Source organism: Mesoplodon densirostris, chromosome 19 (assembly GCF_025265405.1).
Source record: "Mesoplodon densirostris isolate mMesDen1 chromosome 19, mMesDen1 primary haplotype, whole genome shotgun sequence".
NCBI classification, from domain to species: domain Eukaryota; kingdom Metazoa; phylum Chordata; class Mammalia; order Artiodactyla; family Ziphiidae; genus Mesoplodon; species Mesoplodon densirostris.
This window is the reverse complement of record NC_082679.1, coordinates 37,313,268-37,328,008: the sequence shown is the minus strand read 5'-3', so window position 1 is coordinate 37,328,008 and position 14,741 is coordinate 37,313,268. Positions and strand designations below refer to the sequence as shown.

General features: G+C 38.9%; 1 protein-coding gene across 1 annotated transcript; it reads right to left on the bottom strand.

The window, feature by feature from the left end:
• Nucleotides 1–607: 607 nt before the first annotated feature.
• On the bottom strand, nucleotides 608–14,631 carry NUDT21 (nudix hydrolase 21). Its single transcript, XM_060084484.1, has 7 exons — nucleotides 14,384–14,631; nucleotides 10,996–11,196; nucleotides 10,069–10,132; nucleotides 7,415–7,504; nucleotides 2,955–3,030; nucleotides 2,177–2,291; nucleotides 608–888 (listed from the first exon to the last, which is right to left on the bottom strand). The coding sequence occupies exons 1-7, from the start codon at nucleotides 14,497–14,499 to the stop codon at nucleotides 867–869; spliced, it is 684 nt and encodes a 227-aa protein (XP_059940467.1). The 5' UTR covers nucleotides 14,500–14,631; the 3' UTR covers nucleotides 608–866.
• Between the last annotated feature and the right edge of the window lie 110 nt (nucleotides 14,632–14,741).

Below are 14,741 nucleotides of genomic sequence, written 5' to 3'. Positions count from 1 at the left end.
GAAATAACTAACTTTACAATCCAAGAGTTCAAAACGTAACAGATCCACTTTTAGAAACTTCTTTCACCTTCACAGATCACCTAAGATACATAAATTCCAACAGCACAAATGTTGTAATTTGTGCATTATGGGGGAGGGCTCTAATGAGCGCTGGATCTCTCTCTTTTTATACCAATGCCCATAACGTTCCCCAGCCTAGTCAATTTTAATAGTTTCCCGTCTGTTTAATTAGGATCTTTTGTTTGTGAAGTAAGATCTGGTGATACCGGTATAAAATGTACTAGTCAGTAACACACTGGGAGTTCTGATGTAATAATACAACTCATTAAGAGTGTAAAACTGGTACAGGAGTTGCACCTTGGACTAACTCAAGCAAATCTAGCTCCCAAAAGTAACAGAAGATCCTCATCACAAAGATCTGTAACACGGTCTTGGAGTATACCCCCAAGAATGGTATCGGAGCAAGGGTCCCACAAACTTTATTGACCTAAACCTGTCATTGTCTCTTAACATTCACCTGCTTAGTAGGGGAAAAGCAATCCTTGCCTGTAAGAATTTTACAAGTTTAATGTGAAATTAAAAAACAAAACAACAACAAAAAAACAAATAGAAAGAAGTCCACTTTCTTTAATGTTGTACAAAAAAGTATGAGTAGAACCAAAAGTAAATTAAACATTATCACATTTGTTTACACCACAATTGAGTTTTTCATATTAACTTTACTATTCAAACAACAGAAAGTAGGTGGTCATTTAGGGACTGGGGGAGAGATAAAACCAAAAAAACTTTTCTAGCATGTTTATTCTACACTGTGTATAGCTGTGCTCACAGAGACGGCTTCCCTTACTTCTCTGTTGCGCAGGAATTCAGTTGTATATAAAATTGAACCTGAATTTTAAAAAGAACAATATCTTTATTAAAAACAGTATTATTTACATAGTTTCTACCTTACTTGATAAAGAAATTTATTTGGACATTTCAACCCTCCCTTGACATTTTGGGCATTTTCTACACAGAGACACCCTTTTCTTCCACCTGTCACATCTTACACATTAAATAACAGTATCGCTGAATACTTACAATTTAAAAAACTTTTAAGAGTGTAAATTTGATTAATTATCCACTTTCCTTGAGGGAAGGAAAAGTTTTTAAACCTCATTGTATTCTGACCACTCAGCACAATTCCTGTTACCTGATAGGTAGTGTTTAAATAAATGAATAATATGACTCTTTTTACATATCCCATACTTCAACGTGTAACCCATCAGCAGACCAAAGCAGAGAGCAAAAGATGAAGTCTGATTTCTGTGCCAAAATAGAAAGACCAATTTCATACTAAACAGGCTTTCATAGAAGGCCAAAATCACTACTGAAATTGTTTTTAAACTAACATTTATTAAGCACTTACCAGGTGCCTGGCATTATTCTAAGCACTTTATATGTGTTATTTCATTTAGTCCCAACAGTTCTATGAAGCTGGGACTACCATCCCCATTTACAGATAAAGAAACAGGTATAATAATTTGTCAAAGGTCACACTGCCAGGAGGCAATGAAGATGGAATTCAAATCCAAACCCTGGCTGTAGAATCCATATTATTAACCACTATGTTATTCTGATTGACTCAAGGACCTCAACCAGTACAAGTCAATTTAAAAAACAAAACAACACACATTTCTCATCACTCTATCTGCCTTAAAAAAAAAAAAAATCAAATTCCATGTAAAAATTCAGGACTTAATCCCACATGCCTCAACTTGGGCCTGAATAGATTTCCAAATGGAAAGAGAATATGTATTACACCTAGAGATTCAATTCTCCACGTTTTTATATATGTAACTCCTATCATATTTATTATCCTCATATTTATTATACATTGCTGACTACTATTTTACCATCTCTTCTTTGAATGAAGACTTCAAACTTAACTGTAGAGAATACCAGATTTGGGGAAGAAGAGATGCACAAATACCAGAATGTCATGCTGCAACTTAGGGTCTGAGGACACAGTCATATTTAATCTTTGGCTTAATCTGCACAAGACCTAAGGATCCATCTACTGTCTTAGTTTCCTTGAAGACCAAAATTTATGAACCGTCCCTCCTCAAGTGGCTTGGATTATTTTTAAGTCTGGCAGTTTAGACTTATCAACCACAAAACATCCAATTTTCCATACCTGCTCAAAAGCTGGGGGAGACTAGAAATGATGGGTCCATATCCAGGTGCATTGTCATACAGTTCAAAAAGTGGTGCAGCTACCAGCTTGTAATTTTTAGGGACTGCAAACAAGGCTAAAATAAGATAAAACAGTATTCATTTTCTATATTTTCTTATATAATCACTGCTTCTACTTCACTAGTAAAGTAATAACCAATTTTACATTTGAGAAACTTTTGAGGAAAAAGATAACTCTCATTAACACACTTTGGTTGTGTCTTTTAAGCGAAGTTCATAGTCACAGCTTTGAAACTGACTCTCTAAAGAGATCTATGCTGTTAACAACCAAGAGCACCTTATGAGTGCTGGTCCTGGGAGAAGGGGGAGAAGACCCCTGAGCTTCTAATTTACTTTGAATTCCATTTTAAAAGTAACAAAAAATGGAGCAATTATTTGTTAATATGCACAACAGAGCTAAAGACTATATTAAAAAAAATCAATTCTTCTGTCTCCTAAAATTTTCAGTTTATCACAACGTGAAAATCAATACAAGCAGCTAAACAGTTATTAAAAATACTTTAATCTGGTATTCTAGGCTCTAGTTACTTACTTTTCCCTGTAACATGACTGGCAGATCCAAGAAAAACTAGGTAATTCTGTATAAAAATGGTATGTGCTTTTAGTTTAATGATAAATCCCCAAATTCAAGGAACTTGGGGAAAACACAAGTAGAAGTATCCTTGACATTACACTGTAAAAGTTTTTAGATGGCTGCCTTCAAAAACAAAATAACTTACCCTTCTCTTGAAGCTGAACCAAAAACAACTTCTTATGTTCCTTAGGTTTTGTAATATGTGCAGGAATATATGGATACTAAAATAACAAGAAAATAATTTGTAGTTGCCAAGACATCCCTGATACCTCCCATGCCTCCACTGACCAACTTCTCCTGTTTCAGACATTAAGCTCAAATATCAGCCCTCTGAGACCAAGTTCCTCATAACCCCAACACAATATTAACATGTATACCATGGCTTCATTTATTTCTTACATGTTTACTCCCCAATATACTGTAAACTGCTTGGAGAAGAAGAATCCTTTCTAGTCTTCCCTTTACCAGGATCTGGTACCTAACAGATGTACTAATAAATAAATGCTTTAATAAATATAAAATATCAAGTAGTAAACCATTCAACTGTTCAAGACAATTAAATGTGTACACATAGGATTTATTGCTTGAGAAGTTTAAACTCAATGAAGTCTGATACTGATGTTTTTAATAAAAGTTGTCTTTTAAAAATACATCATTACTAAGTTAAATTTTCTAGAATCTTGATGTGGACATGTTTACTATATTAAAAGTTTAAATACAGCCCGTGAGGTATTTAACAGGACATTCCTCCCCACAACAACCACACATGCATATGGGACACATGCTGCAGGAACACCAGGTGAGCCGTCTTTGTCAGCTGGACAAAGTCAAACTGCTTGTGAAAAATGAGAAAATATTTTGAAGAATTTAAAGGGATGAAAAGAAATCAGAGAGAGAAGGTTGCTACCTGAGAAAGAAGAATTTTAACACAGAGAATTTTTTAAGTCTAAGACAGAGATTTCTTTTTGTTCTACTGTGTGCGTGTAATGAAAACCTCTCCTACATCTCCCCTTAATACATTCAGAAAAATCTACTTTTCTTTTGGAGTATTTGAGGGCAGGGGAATTAAAAAGTGCTGAAAATAGGCATAATGGGAAAGGAGGATAAAAACAGTGGCTGCCAAAAGGAGGTATTATCACCCCCATTTTATGTAAGGAACTTGTGCAGAGAGGCTAAGCATCTTTCCCATGACGATACAGCTAAGCAGCGATGCCAGGATTCAATTGAATCTATCCAACTCTCATCTAACTATAAAAGCCTATGTTATTTCCCACTATGCTGTCCCAGTGGCACCCAACCAGTACTCTGGCTAGAATAATTATGTACCAGAGCCATCCCTAGGGTATAATGAATCAAGACAGTTATCCTAGACTTTGGAGGTACCCTACACTATCATGAAAACCAGGCACATTGGCAGCAACAGAGACAAAGAAGTGAGAAGAGCCTGAACAGCACAGTGAGACCTGTGGTTCACATACAACAAAAGTTCCCAAACCATGGCCAAACCAGTGACCAGCATTACCCCAGTTTTCTTCTACTCGACGCTATATGTTCCTTTTCGTTTAAGCCTTTGTTTTCCATTCCTCATCTTGGTGTTTAAGCCAACTGCACTTTATACAAAAAGACCAGGGACATGGTGTGATGCTCTTTTCCCACTGACACCTAACCAATACCCTAAATTTACTAAATAAACACACAATCCTTATGTCATATCTTATACTAACAGAGCCAAGCTTAGGGTTCAGTGAATTAAGAGAACTGTCCTAGAACCGTGGTAGGGGAGGTGAATGAGGGTATTCAGAAAAGTAGCCTGGAAAATGGTATTATTACTGAGCATTTTCCAGTTAGATCAAGGAATGTTCAAGAAACCAAAAAAAAGTTTATAATAATTGTTCTATTTATCTTTGGACCAGGAACTTCACTACTTCCAGATGAAATTATACTTTCCTAACGCCAGGACAATTCTCAGGTAGTGAGCATGAGCACCAGCTTCCACAGCACGTTCTCTTCCTATCCTGCAGCTACACCAGAGTCAGAAGACAACAAACAGAACAGTCTTCTGCTTGGCTAATATTTTGAGCAATTCTTGACCTGGAACATCTTATCATGCAAAGAAGTTATCAAAGGCATAGAGCCTTGTCAGAAGAATTCAGGATCCAACTTACTAAGGCTCGCGTTAGTCAAAGATAGGAAAATTTGAGCATTAGTAACATTATCAATCATTACAATGGATTAAAACACATCAAATATATTGAAACCCATTAGGTCAAACGACACTTTAAAAGGTCACCAAAAGAGATGCTTTTTGTGCTTCTCATTGGTTTCTCATCCCACCTCAAATTTCAGGGAGGCTGTGCTTTAAACTGTCAAAAAGCTCCCTTGCTTGCTTCCAACATCACACTCTTGCTTTTCAGCCTCAAAGCATTTCCAAAGCCCTGGAAATTCTCTCAACCAGTGATAGGTCTCAACATGAAAGTGCAAGGGAGTTATTACAACCCTCATCCAATGGGGGATGGAAGTCCCTGGCCTTCCATCCTTCCAACAGACAATTCTGAGGTGCATCCCTCATGGTCCTTAGCAGGATCAATCCAGCTACCCACAGCTATAATAAGATCAATTATGTACCGTTTTTTAAAAAAACAAACAAACAAACATCTGCTGCTTCTGGTCTCCCTTTCCCTGCACTCTGCTGCTTCCTGGGATCACATCCTAAACAAACTACCTGCACCCAAGTCTTTGTCTTACTCTCTTTTTGAATAAAGTCATGACTTTGGAGGATGCTAAGAAATTAACTCATTCTTCTGAACACTGGTAGGTAGAGGAAAAGAAACATCTGTTTTTTCCTACACAAACTATACCTCAGGGTAACAAATAATTGGCAAGTTTTTCTTTACATAAGGAACACAATCCTGATGAATTAATAGATTTAGGAAACTATTACCCATGAGCTACTAACATTATGAAAAGAAACAACCAGACATTAGAAAATTCCTGATGGAAGTAAACAATACCACCTGTGTTAGCCAGGCTCCAAGATCACCCTCAATGATCCCTGTCTCATGGTATCTCCTCCCACAATGTACTATGTTGGTCTGTGTGACCAATAGCATACAGCAGAAGTGATGAAGTGATGGTATGTCACTGCGAAGATTAGGTTATAACAGACTGGGACGCCAGCTGTCTTACTAGGAGTTGCACTATGGAGATGCTCTCACAACAACTGAGGGAGGCCTTCGGTCAGCAGCCAACAAGGAACTGAAGCCTTCAGTCCAACAGCCCAGGAGGAACTGAGAGGTATGCTAACAAATAAATGTGTGAGCTTGGGATCAGATAATTCAGCCTCAGTCCAGCCTTGAGATAATGCAATACTGGCCAAGAACTTGACCATAATTTAGCTGGGTGACAGAACCACCCAGCTAAGCAGCTCCCAGATGCCTTACCCTGAGAAACTAAGACAATAAATGTCTGTTGTTTTAGGCTGCTAAGTTTTGGGAAAATACGTACACAGCAATAGATAAATAATATAGCACCTATTACAAGCCTTGTACCCCCTTCGCAAAAAACTGAACCCAAATCCAGTCTCGTGATCTAACTAACCAATTTATATAGGACACAGAGGAAAAAGCTATGTGTTCAATGATAACAGGGGAATGCAATCAGCAATGAAAACACTAAGGACTTTAAATGGCCTGTCTCCATTAGCAAATAAATTACAAGGAAAAAAAGAAAGATAGGGAGCCAACCTACAGAAGAAAAAGAGACTTAAGAGACTATCCTAGGGACTTCCCTGGTGGTGCAGTGGTTAACAATCCACCTGCCAATGCAGGGAACACAGGTTCGAACCCTGGTCCAGGAAGATCCCACATGCTGCAGAGCAACTAAGCCTGTGCGCCACAACTACTGAAGCTGGTGCACCCTGGAGCCCGTGAGCCACAACTACCGTGTGCTGCAACTACTGAAGCCCACGCGCCTAGAGCCCATGCTCCACAACAAGAGAAGCCACTGCAACGAGAAGCCCACGCACCACGATGAAGACCCAACGCAGCCAAAAATAAATAAATAAATAAATAAATATTTTAAAAAGAGACTATCCTAATTCAAACAAATTATAAAAATAAAATTTGAAACTATCAGGGATATGTGAACAGTGACTACACATTTAATGATATTATGAAATTATTTATTTTTAGCATGATAATGGTAGTACTGTGGTTATGTTTTTAAAAAGATCCTTACTTTTTAAGAGATGCACATTAAAATATTTACAACTGAAATTATATCTAGGATTTGCTTCAAAGTAACCCAAGATGAGGGCAGCAGGAATGGAGCAGTCAGGGGAGGGATAGGGTTGGTGAAGTTTGACCATGAGTTGCTAACTGCTGAGGGTGGATGACAGGTAATGAGGTTTGTTTACTTTTACTATTCTATTTTTGTATATATTTGAAATTTTCCTTTAAAAGAAAAAAATGCTTGGCTTTTTAAATTTAAATTAAGTAGGGAAGAAAGGAAATTTCAAGTCAAATTCTACTATGATCTTTTTAAATGGCTGGAATTAATCAGCTTCCTACTTCCCCAAATGCCCAGCAAATGTAACGGAACACTAACCTGAGGAGGTTCAAAATTTGGTCTCCACCAGTTACCAATGCAGTCATCAATAACCCAGTCTTGCAGGACTCCATCTTGACGACCCAATATCTGTCAAAAAGAAATGATAGAGCCAGTAAACAACTAAATATACATAGCCATGAATATCCTTCTTCAGTGAAGAAAATATCTTTGGCAGCACTCCTAATGGAGACTAATGGCTAATATGCCTCCCACATGGATTTCCTTTTGTAATTTGTTTATTATTTATTATCTGTGTCACTCTGCCCAAGACACACTATTAGTTCAAAATTAGCAGTCTAGCATCAACATAACCATGGAGGACCAACACATCTGGTCTCTGCCCTTGCTATGCATGGAAAACCAAAGGTGATCAATTACCTACACCAGCCAATAGCATAGTTTTTTCTAGAATCAACTGTAGCTTTTGTAAATCACCCATCTAACCAACCTATAGAAATAAGTGTGCAAAATTCACAATTTTCATTTCTATAAATATGTATAACATAAGATTAAGGTTATTTTAATCAAAGCTATATTCTATATATTTTAATTGGTCAAAAATTCGTAATGAGAAAGAACAGTTCCCTGTCCCACTTCACCATTCCCACTGGCTATAACTTTCAACTCTTAGCTGTTTTCCCCCAATATTTGCCTCTATTTTTAAAAGCATTCTTGTTTTTAAATAGACAGTTTATCTCAGTTTTACATTTACAGAAAAGTTGAAAAGATGGTACAGAGACTTCCCATATATCCCATACCCAGTTTTCCCTACTTTTAACATCTTACATAAGGACAGCACATTTGCCACAACTGATGAACCAATACTGATACCTCCTTATTAACTGAAGTCTGTATTTTAATCAGATGACCTTAGTTTTTATCTAATGTCCTTTTTTCAGTTCCAGAATCCCATCTAGGATATCACATTATATTTGCATTTCTCCTCAGGCTCCTCTAGACTGTGACAGTTTCTCAAACTTTCCTTATTTTTTATAACCTTGACAGTTGTGAGGAGTACTAGTTAGGTATTTTGTAGAATGTCCCTCCATTAAACTGCTAGAAGTCTATAAGTCTCCCTATTCAGGATGTAAACTTTCATGTATTCTCCCTGCCTCCTCAACTTTTTCATTGTTTAGTGTTTTCTGATTCAGTCTCTACAGAGAATTAATCAGCAGCCAGTCTTTGCCTAAATGTACAGAGTGGGGAAGATGATCTAGGTATATAAATAATCCTATACAGACTGCCAGTCAATTCAGTTTTCAGTCCGTACATGCCCCCTATTTCACTGGCACTAGGCACCCCCAATTCCTTGGCCTTTCTGGTGTTCTACAGTGCTGGGTCCTGGACTTGCCCTTCGGCTGGGCTGAGGTTCTGGCTAAGTCAGTTATGATTTGCTCATCTGCCTTCTAGCTTCTAACAGTTTTTTCTTGCTGCTATCTCATTTCGCACTCCCTCAATCCTACTGGATTCTTATCTTTCTATAACCCCTTTACTACTTGTCGGTAGAGTTCTGAGAAAAAGCTGAGGTAAGCAGGTAGGTTCAATCTACCATATGTAAATGAAAGTCCAAATGCAGCACAATATTTAAGAGTTGTAATGCATTTAAAAAATACGAAAAAGAGGGCCTCCCTGGTGGCGCAGTGGTTGAGAGTCCGCCTGCCGATGCAGGGGATACGGGTTCGTGCCCCAGTCTGGGAGGATCCCATATGCCGCGGAGCGGCTGGGCCCGTGAGCCATGGCCGCTGGGCCTGCGCATCTGGAGCCTGTGCTCCGCAACGGGAGAGGCCACAACAGTGAGAGGCCCGCATACCGCAAAAAAAAAAAAAAAAAAAAAAAAAATACGAAAAAGACAAACCAATAGGTCAAAGTGGTAGAATTACAGATGATTTTAGTTTTGTCTCTCCTACTTTCTGTATCTGCCAAGGCTGTTGTACAGATATGTATTAGTTTTGTAACTAAGCGGGTGGGGGGATTGCATGCTAAAAAAGAAAAATATTTAATAATGAAAACAGCTTACAATCTCAAAAACCTCCAGCATCTATATGCATTTGGCCCCAAGTCTTTAGAGGCAGACATTAGAACAACTTCTAAGAAGTAGCACAACTTGGGCAAAGCCTAAAAGATATGGGCAAAAATGAAAACAGGTATATAACAGAAATCATTCCCTTGTCAAAATTCTATTGACACCTCCTCTGGAATAAAACTATCTGCATTCAAATCTCCAGCTTCACAACACACTAGTTGTATAACATCAAGCAAGTTACTTGAACTCTCTGTGCTCTAATTTCCTTATCAGTAAAACAGGATTAATAATAGTACCCACTTCCTAGTGCTGTTATGATGAGTAAAGGAATTATCGCGTGTAAAGCACGTAAAGTGCTTAGCAGCCAGTACTCAGTAAATGTTGTTTTATTAACCATTATTGCTGTATCTACAATATTAATGTAAAATAATGTTAAGATAAAGTAAGTATAAGTTCAACTTGCAGAAAATAAACATTGTACTAACACTCTCAGGTTTAAGTTTTATTTATTGAAAACTAAATAGTTAAAACTCATCCTTTTCAAGACAAAAAACCTGATTATGCATTAAGCTGATGGTATTTAAATGAGCATTAATGAAACTGTCAAAGTGGTTAAATAGAAAAATACCTCTGTCATTAAGCGTTTTAGTCCTTCAACTTCATCTTCTCCTGGGTTAAGCTCACCACCAGGTCTGTATAAAGGTTAAGAATTTCAGCTTTCAACTTAATACAATTTTGGGATAACAGGAAGAACACAATAATAGTTATTTCTATCAAGTAACTGCATAACACATTTCAGTATCACATGATAAGGCAATCAAAGCAAACTAATGTCAAATGGAGGGGGAGAATGTGCTAGAAAATTGAATTCATAATGTTAAGTCGCCAGGCTAACAGTACACAAACCCTAGTTTTAAATAAACAAAATAGGTACCACAACATAAACATCACATATTTGCTGGAAACCAGTCCATCCCACTCTTTTCTCTCTGGACGTTATCTGGTGATAATGGAGTCGAGAAACGCCCAGAAAGCAGTGGACCCACATTCTCTAGATCTGAAGAATGGGGCATTTTTCAAAATTTCCAAACTAGGTATTTGAGAACTCTCTTTTTGGTACAATCTGGTCAAATAGTGGTGGACTAAACACGTATTGAGAGATTTATGAGCTTAAATGAGGAAACTAAACAATTATCTATAAAAATGTAACCCATTTTAAGAATAGGAAACACTATTCATCCTAAGCAGGAAATAATATCAATTGTTCTTAGTAATGCTACAAAGACACCTAGAAATTGAACTTAGACTCATTTGTTTCATAGGGCTCCTATCAAGCTCAGTCACTAACATCAACAATACACAGAAACATGCAGATTTGTACTTAGGCAATAAATGAGCACTGCACTGGAGAAAAAAATGCTTTTGAGTTTCTCTTTCTAAACACTCCATTAACAGCAGTGTTTGTTGAGATAAATGACTAAAAGCTAAAACTGTATTCCAAAGCTGCGGAGAACAGCAATCCTATTAAAAGTTGTTAATTTCCAATGACACTTACAGTTTAAAGAAAGTTGTTCCCAGCTGTAGCAGTAATACATGGGGTAGCCGGTGCTCATGGACAATCAAAACCCCTTCTACAGTCCTCCTCATGCCAATTTTATCAAATTCCTCCCTCATGCGCTGAAATCTGGCTGCAACGGAGCTGTCCTTCTCATAGAGGGGCTCTTTTGTACCAAAAGTGTAATTGGTAAGAGGGTACCTGTGATCCAAAGACAAACATCAAAGAACTGTAGAACATTAATTTACCAGGACAGATACCAATCACATATAAGGAAACCATGGTAAAAAGTTTATATATTACACTCAGAGACAATAGGATATGTCCAAAGTTAAACAACTAGTTAATAAGACAGCGGAGACCAGAATCTAGCTCTTTGGACTCTAAGGCCAGAGTTTTCATTAGATCAAGCTGCTACTTCATACTTGAACTTTCAAGCACAGATGACAGTATCCTTAAAGCCCTTAAATGCTTAGAGGAGTGGGTATCTGAATAACTGGTTTTAGATCATGGATGCTACACTAACACTGCCAACCTGGCTAATGTGCCCTAGAGTTCCTCTACTAATCTAATCATAAATTCTATTAATTATGGGTGCTAATGGCTAATCTCTCTTTTTCTACAAGCTGAGCCACCACTTTCCATCATCTCCCCAGTTATTTTCTATTTCTCCCAGTCAACTATCTTCAGACTTTTCTCATACCTTTCTTCTTCAGATGAACTTTTCTTTCCCTTCTAAGCCTTTTAACCTTCTGCATTTATTCTATTCAGTATCCTTATTCTTCCTTTCCCCTCATTTGAATCTTCTGCCCACTAGATGTAATCTGAATATTCTCTTCTCCTTTATCAAGAATTCAAAATACGACTTATACTGAAGACAGTTTTCTTCTTGTCTAGTAAGATTTTTTCCTTAAAGATAGTTTAAAAACTCATATTTATATTTCATCACAGGTACTACCTTGTAACCCCTCGATCATAAGACTTACAATAAGAAGCCTTTGGTTATAAGCCTTTGAGTAAGAATGCTTTGGCCACACTTGTCTGTCCCCAATGCATTTAGTCTACCAAAACACCTTGCATTAGAAATCAACAACAGTGTAACTAATCCACTTAGTTATTCTTGAAAGGGGAACAAACCAAGGTTACCAAAACTTTAAAAATTACTTTAATCCCAGAAGCCAAATTCTAGGCATAAGTGAAGCAGCTCTAAAATAACTAAAATGAACTATTTCCAAGATGCTTTAAAGATTTTAAGAATCTCCCCAGCAGACTCAATGCTAAATCTAACATCTTCATCACTAGCAGCAGCAATCCCATACAGCACTGTGTGCCCTGCAATTAAAAAGAAAATGCTTTATATATATTAACATTTAGTTCTCACAACCTGAGTTACAAAGAATTGAAGACAGCTATAACACACCTCTACTGTAAAAGCCAGCTCTCCCATCACGAGATGCCATCAAGATGAAATGTAAGAATTTTCAGCTGTGAAATGAGAGTGCCAGCCCAGACACATCTGTAGTATTCCCATCATACTGTGAGCTTTGTAAATCAGGGACTACACCTTACTTCCTCACCACTGTATACCCAGCATTATTCCCGGTGCCGGCTACAAAGTAAGCATTCATGCAATATCTCATACAATACTTCCTAATAAAATATATTGGAGAAGAGAGAACTTGTTTTCAATTCAGACCATTACTCACCTATGTGAACTGAGTTCGCAACACAATCATTTCTGAATACTGTTTTTATATAGGAGAGGGAAAGTACTGCAAATCCATTAACCCATAACTTTAATGGAGCAAAAATTAAAACATTTTCACCGTTAGTTCCATATAATGGCTTGATGCAAATTGATCCAATAATCAAGGTAAATCAAGGGAAAATTGTGAGTCCTAGTTCTAATTACCAGTGAAAGTAATCTAGAAGCTGTGCTTTCACATTTTTTAGAAGAAGATTTAGCCTTTCCCATTTCACGGGAATATTATGAGGATTTTTCTAAAGACATCATAGAAAATTAAAATGCTATTATGTTAGTGTAATAGCTAAAGATATTAACTTGTATACTATCTACTAGTTCCAGATTTCATAAACCCAACGTTTTTATTACCTAAATTTCCAGTACCTGTTTTGTCAAATAAAACAACAATAACCATCTTTTCAATTTCAAATCGCTTTTTTTTTTTTTTTTTTTTTTTTTGTGCTGTACGCGGGCCTCTCACTGCTGTGGCCTCTCCCGTTGCGGAGCACAGGCTCCGGACACACAGGGTCCGCGGCCATGGCTCGCGGGCCCAGCCGCTCCGCGGCATGTGGGATCTTCCGGGATCGGGGCACGAACCCGTGTCCCCTGCATCGGCAGGCGGACTCTCAACCACTGCGCCACCAGGGAAGCCCTCAAATCGCTTTTGAGGAAAGAAAGTTCATTTATTTGAATATAAAATAGAGAAACACCTAAAGTGTCCTACCAAAACACCAGTATCAGTAAATCCTTGCACCCTTTAAATACTGACCAGCATAAACTGGCCGTTTTCTTCCATTAGGGTCAGCACCACGGTGCCTCACAAACTTTCAGAGGTGATTAAAAAAAAAAAAAAAAAAAAGCACACTGATAATTTCTTGAGCAAGACACAGCCCGAATGTCAATTCCCTGTCACAGCGAGGTTACTTTTGAGAGTGGCTTCGAAATGCAATGGCTTGAAGAGCTTAAACAGAAAGATGCTGAAAATAAACGCAACCCGCAATGGGATCTCTGGAGCTACATTTTGGTCCTCGCCACGGTCTGAAAGCCCAACCACAAAGAAAGTCCCAGCCCCCTCCCAAGCTGGGCCCTCCTGGGCTCTTGGATGCTGTCGCTGCGGCAGGGAAGACACGTGAATGCATAGGGGGAAGCCAGATAGCCCTGAGCAGACGAATAAAATGTGTATTCAGGAGCTGAAACGCAATAAAGCAACAGAGGAAAAACACTAAACCTGCGCATTATAGCTAGATCTCGAAAGCTTACTATTAGAGCAAAGCGAAAACTGCAAAAGCGATGCTACGTTATACCACTCATGCCAAATAAAAACACACAAAACGATACCATACACGCGATGCTGAAGGATAAACACCACGGTTTGCGGCCGCTTATCTCCGGAGAGGTGAGGAAAAAATGAGTTCACAGCAAACGGGGTTTTCCTACAATGACTGAATGCAGGGGCATGGGAACAAGCCATCTTTCCACAAAAGGGAAAACCCTCTCAACTAGGACTCTAGCCCCGTGGTGCTGGAGGTCGAAGAAGCGGAGTCCCCCGAGGGCGCGCCAGAAGGAGAGGACTGGAGTCTTTAGGGGCGCTCACGACGAAAGGGATGCCGACAGGACAGCGCGCGAAGGCCAGGCCGCACTTACAGGTTGATGGTGCGCTCCAGGGTGAGGGGCTTGGTCTGCTGGATGTACTTGTTGCCGAACTGGTTGACCCCGCGGGGCCAGCCGGTCTGCGAGCGATTGGGCGGCACCACGGACATGCTGGCGAGCTCGGGCACTAGAGGCAAGTGGAAAAGGAGAGGCAGGGAGACGTTCCCTGTGCGGACAGCCGTTAACCGCGTCCCACTCAGTAGCCGCCGCCCGCCATTAACAAGAAAGCGCCTGAGGAGGCGTACGCACGCCGGAAGTGCAGCCGGAGCCTCTGGCGGCAGGAAGTAGAGAGGCGGTGGCCTTCCCGACCGAGCAACATCGATCCAATCGCTGCTGGGATGGCCACAATATC

What these genes read in the sequence shown, in the direction of transcription:
- NUDT21 (XM_060084484.1), bottom strand. Translation starts at nt 14,499, where the DNA reads ATGTCCGTGGTGCCGCCCAATCGCTCGCAGACCGGCTGGCCCCGCGGG. An exon ending in CTGGAGCGCACCATCAACCT is followed by an intron (nt 11,197 to 14,383) that starts GTAAGTGCGGCC and finishes TTTGGATCACAG; the next exon opens with GTACCCTCTTACCAATTACA. An exon ending in CTCCCCCAGCTTTTGAGCAG is followed by an intron (nt 889 to 2,176) that starts GTATGGAAAATT and finishes TTTAAAATTCAG; the next exon opens with GTTCAATTTTATATACAACT.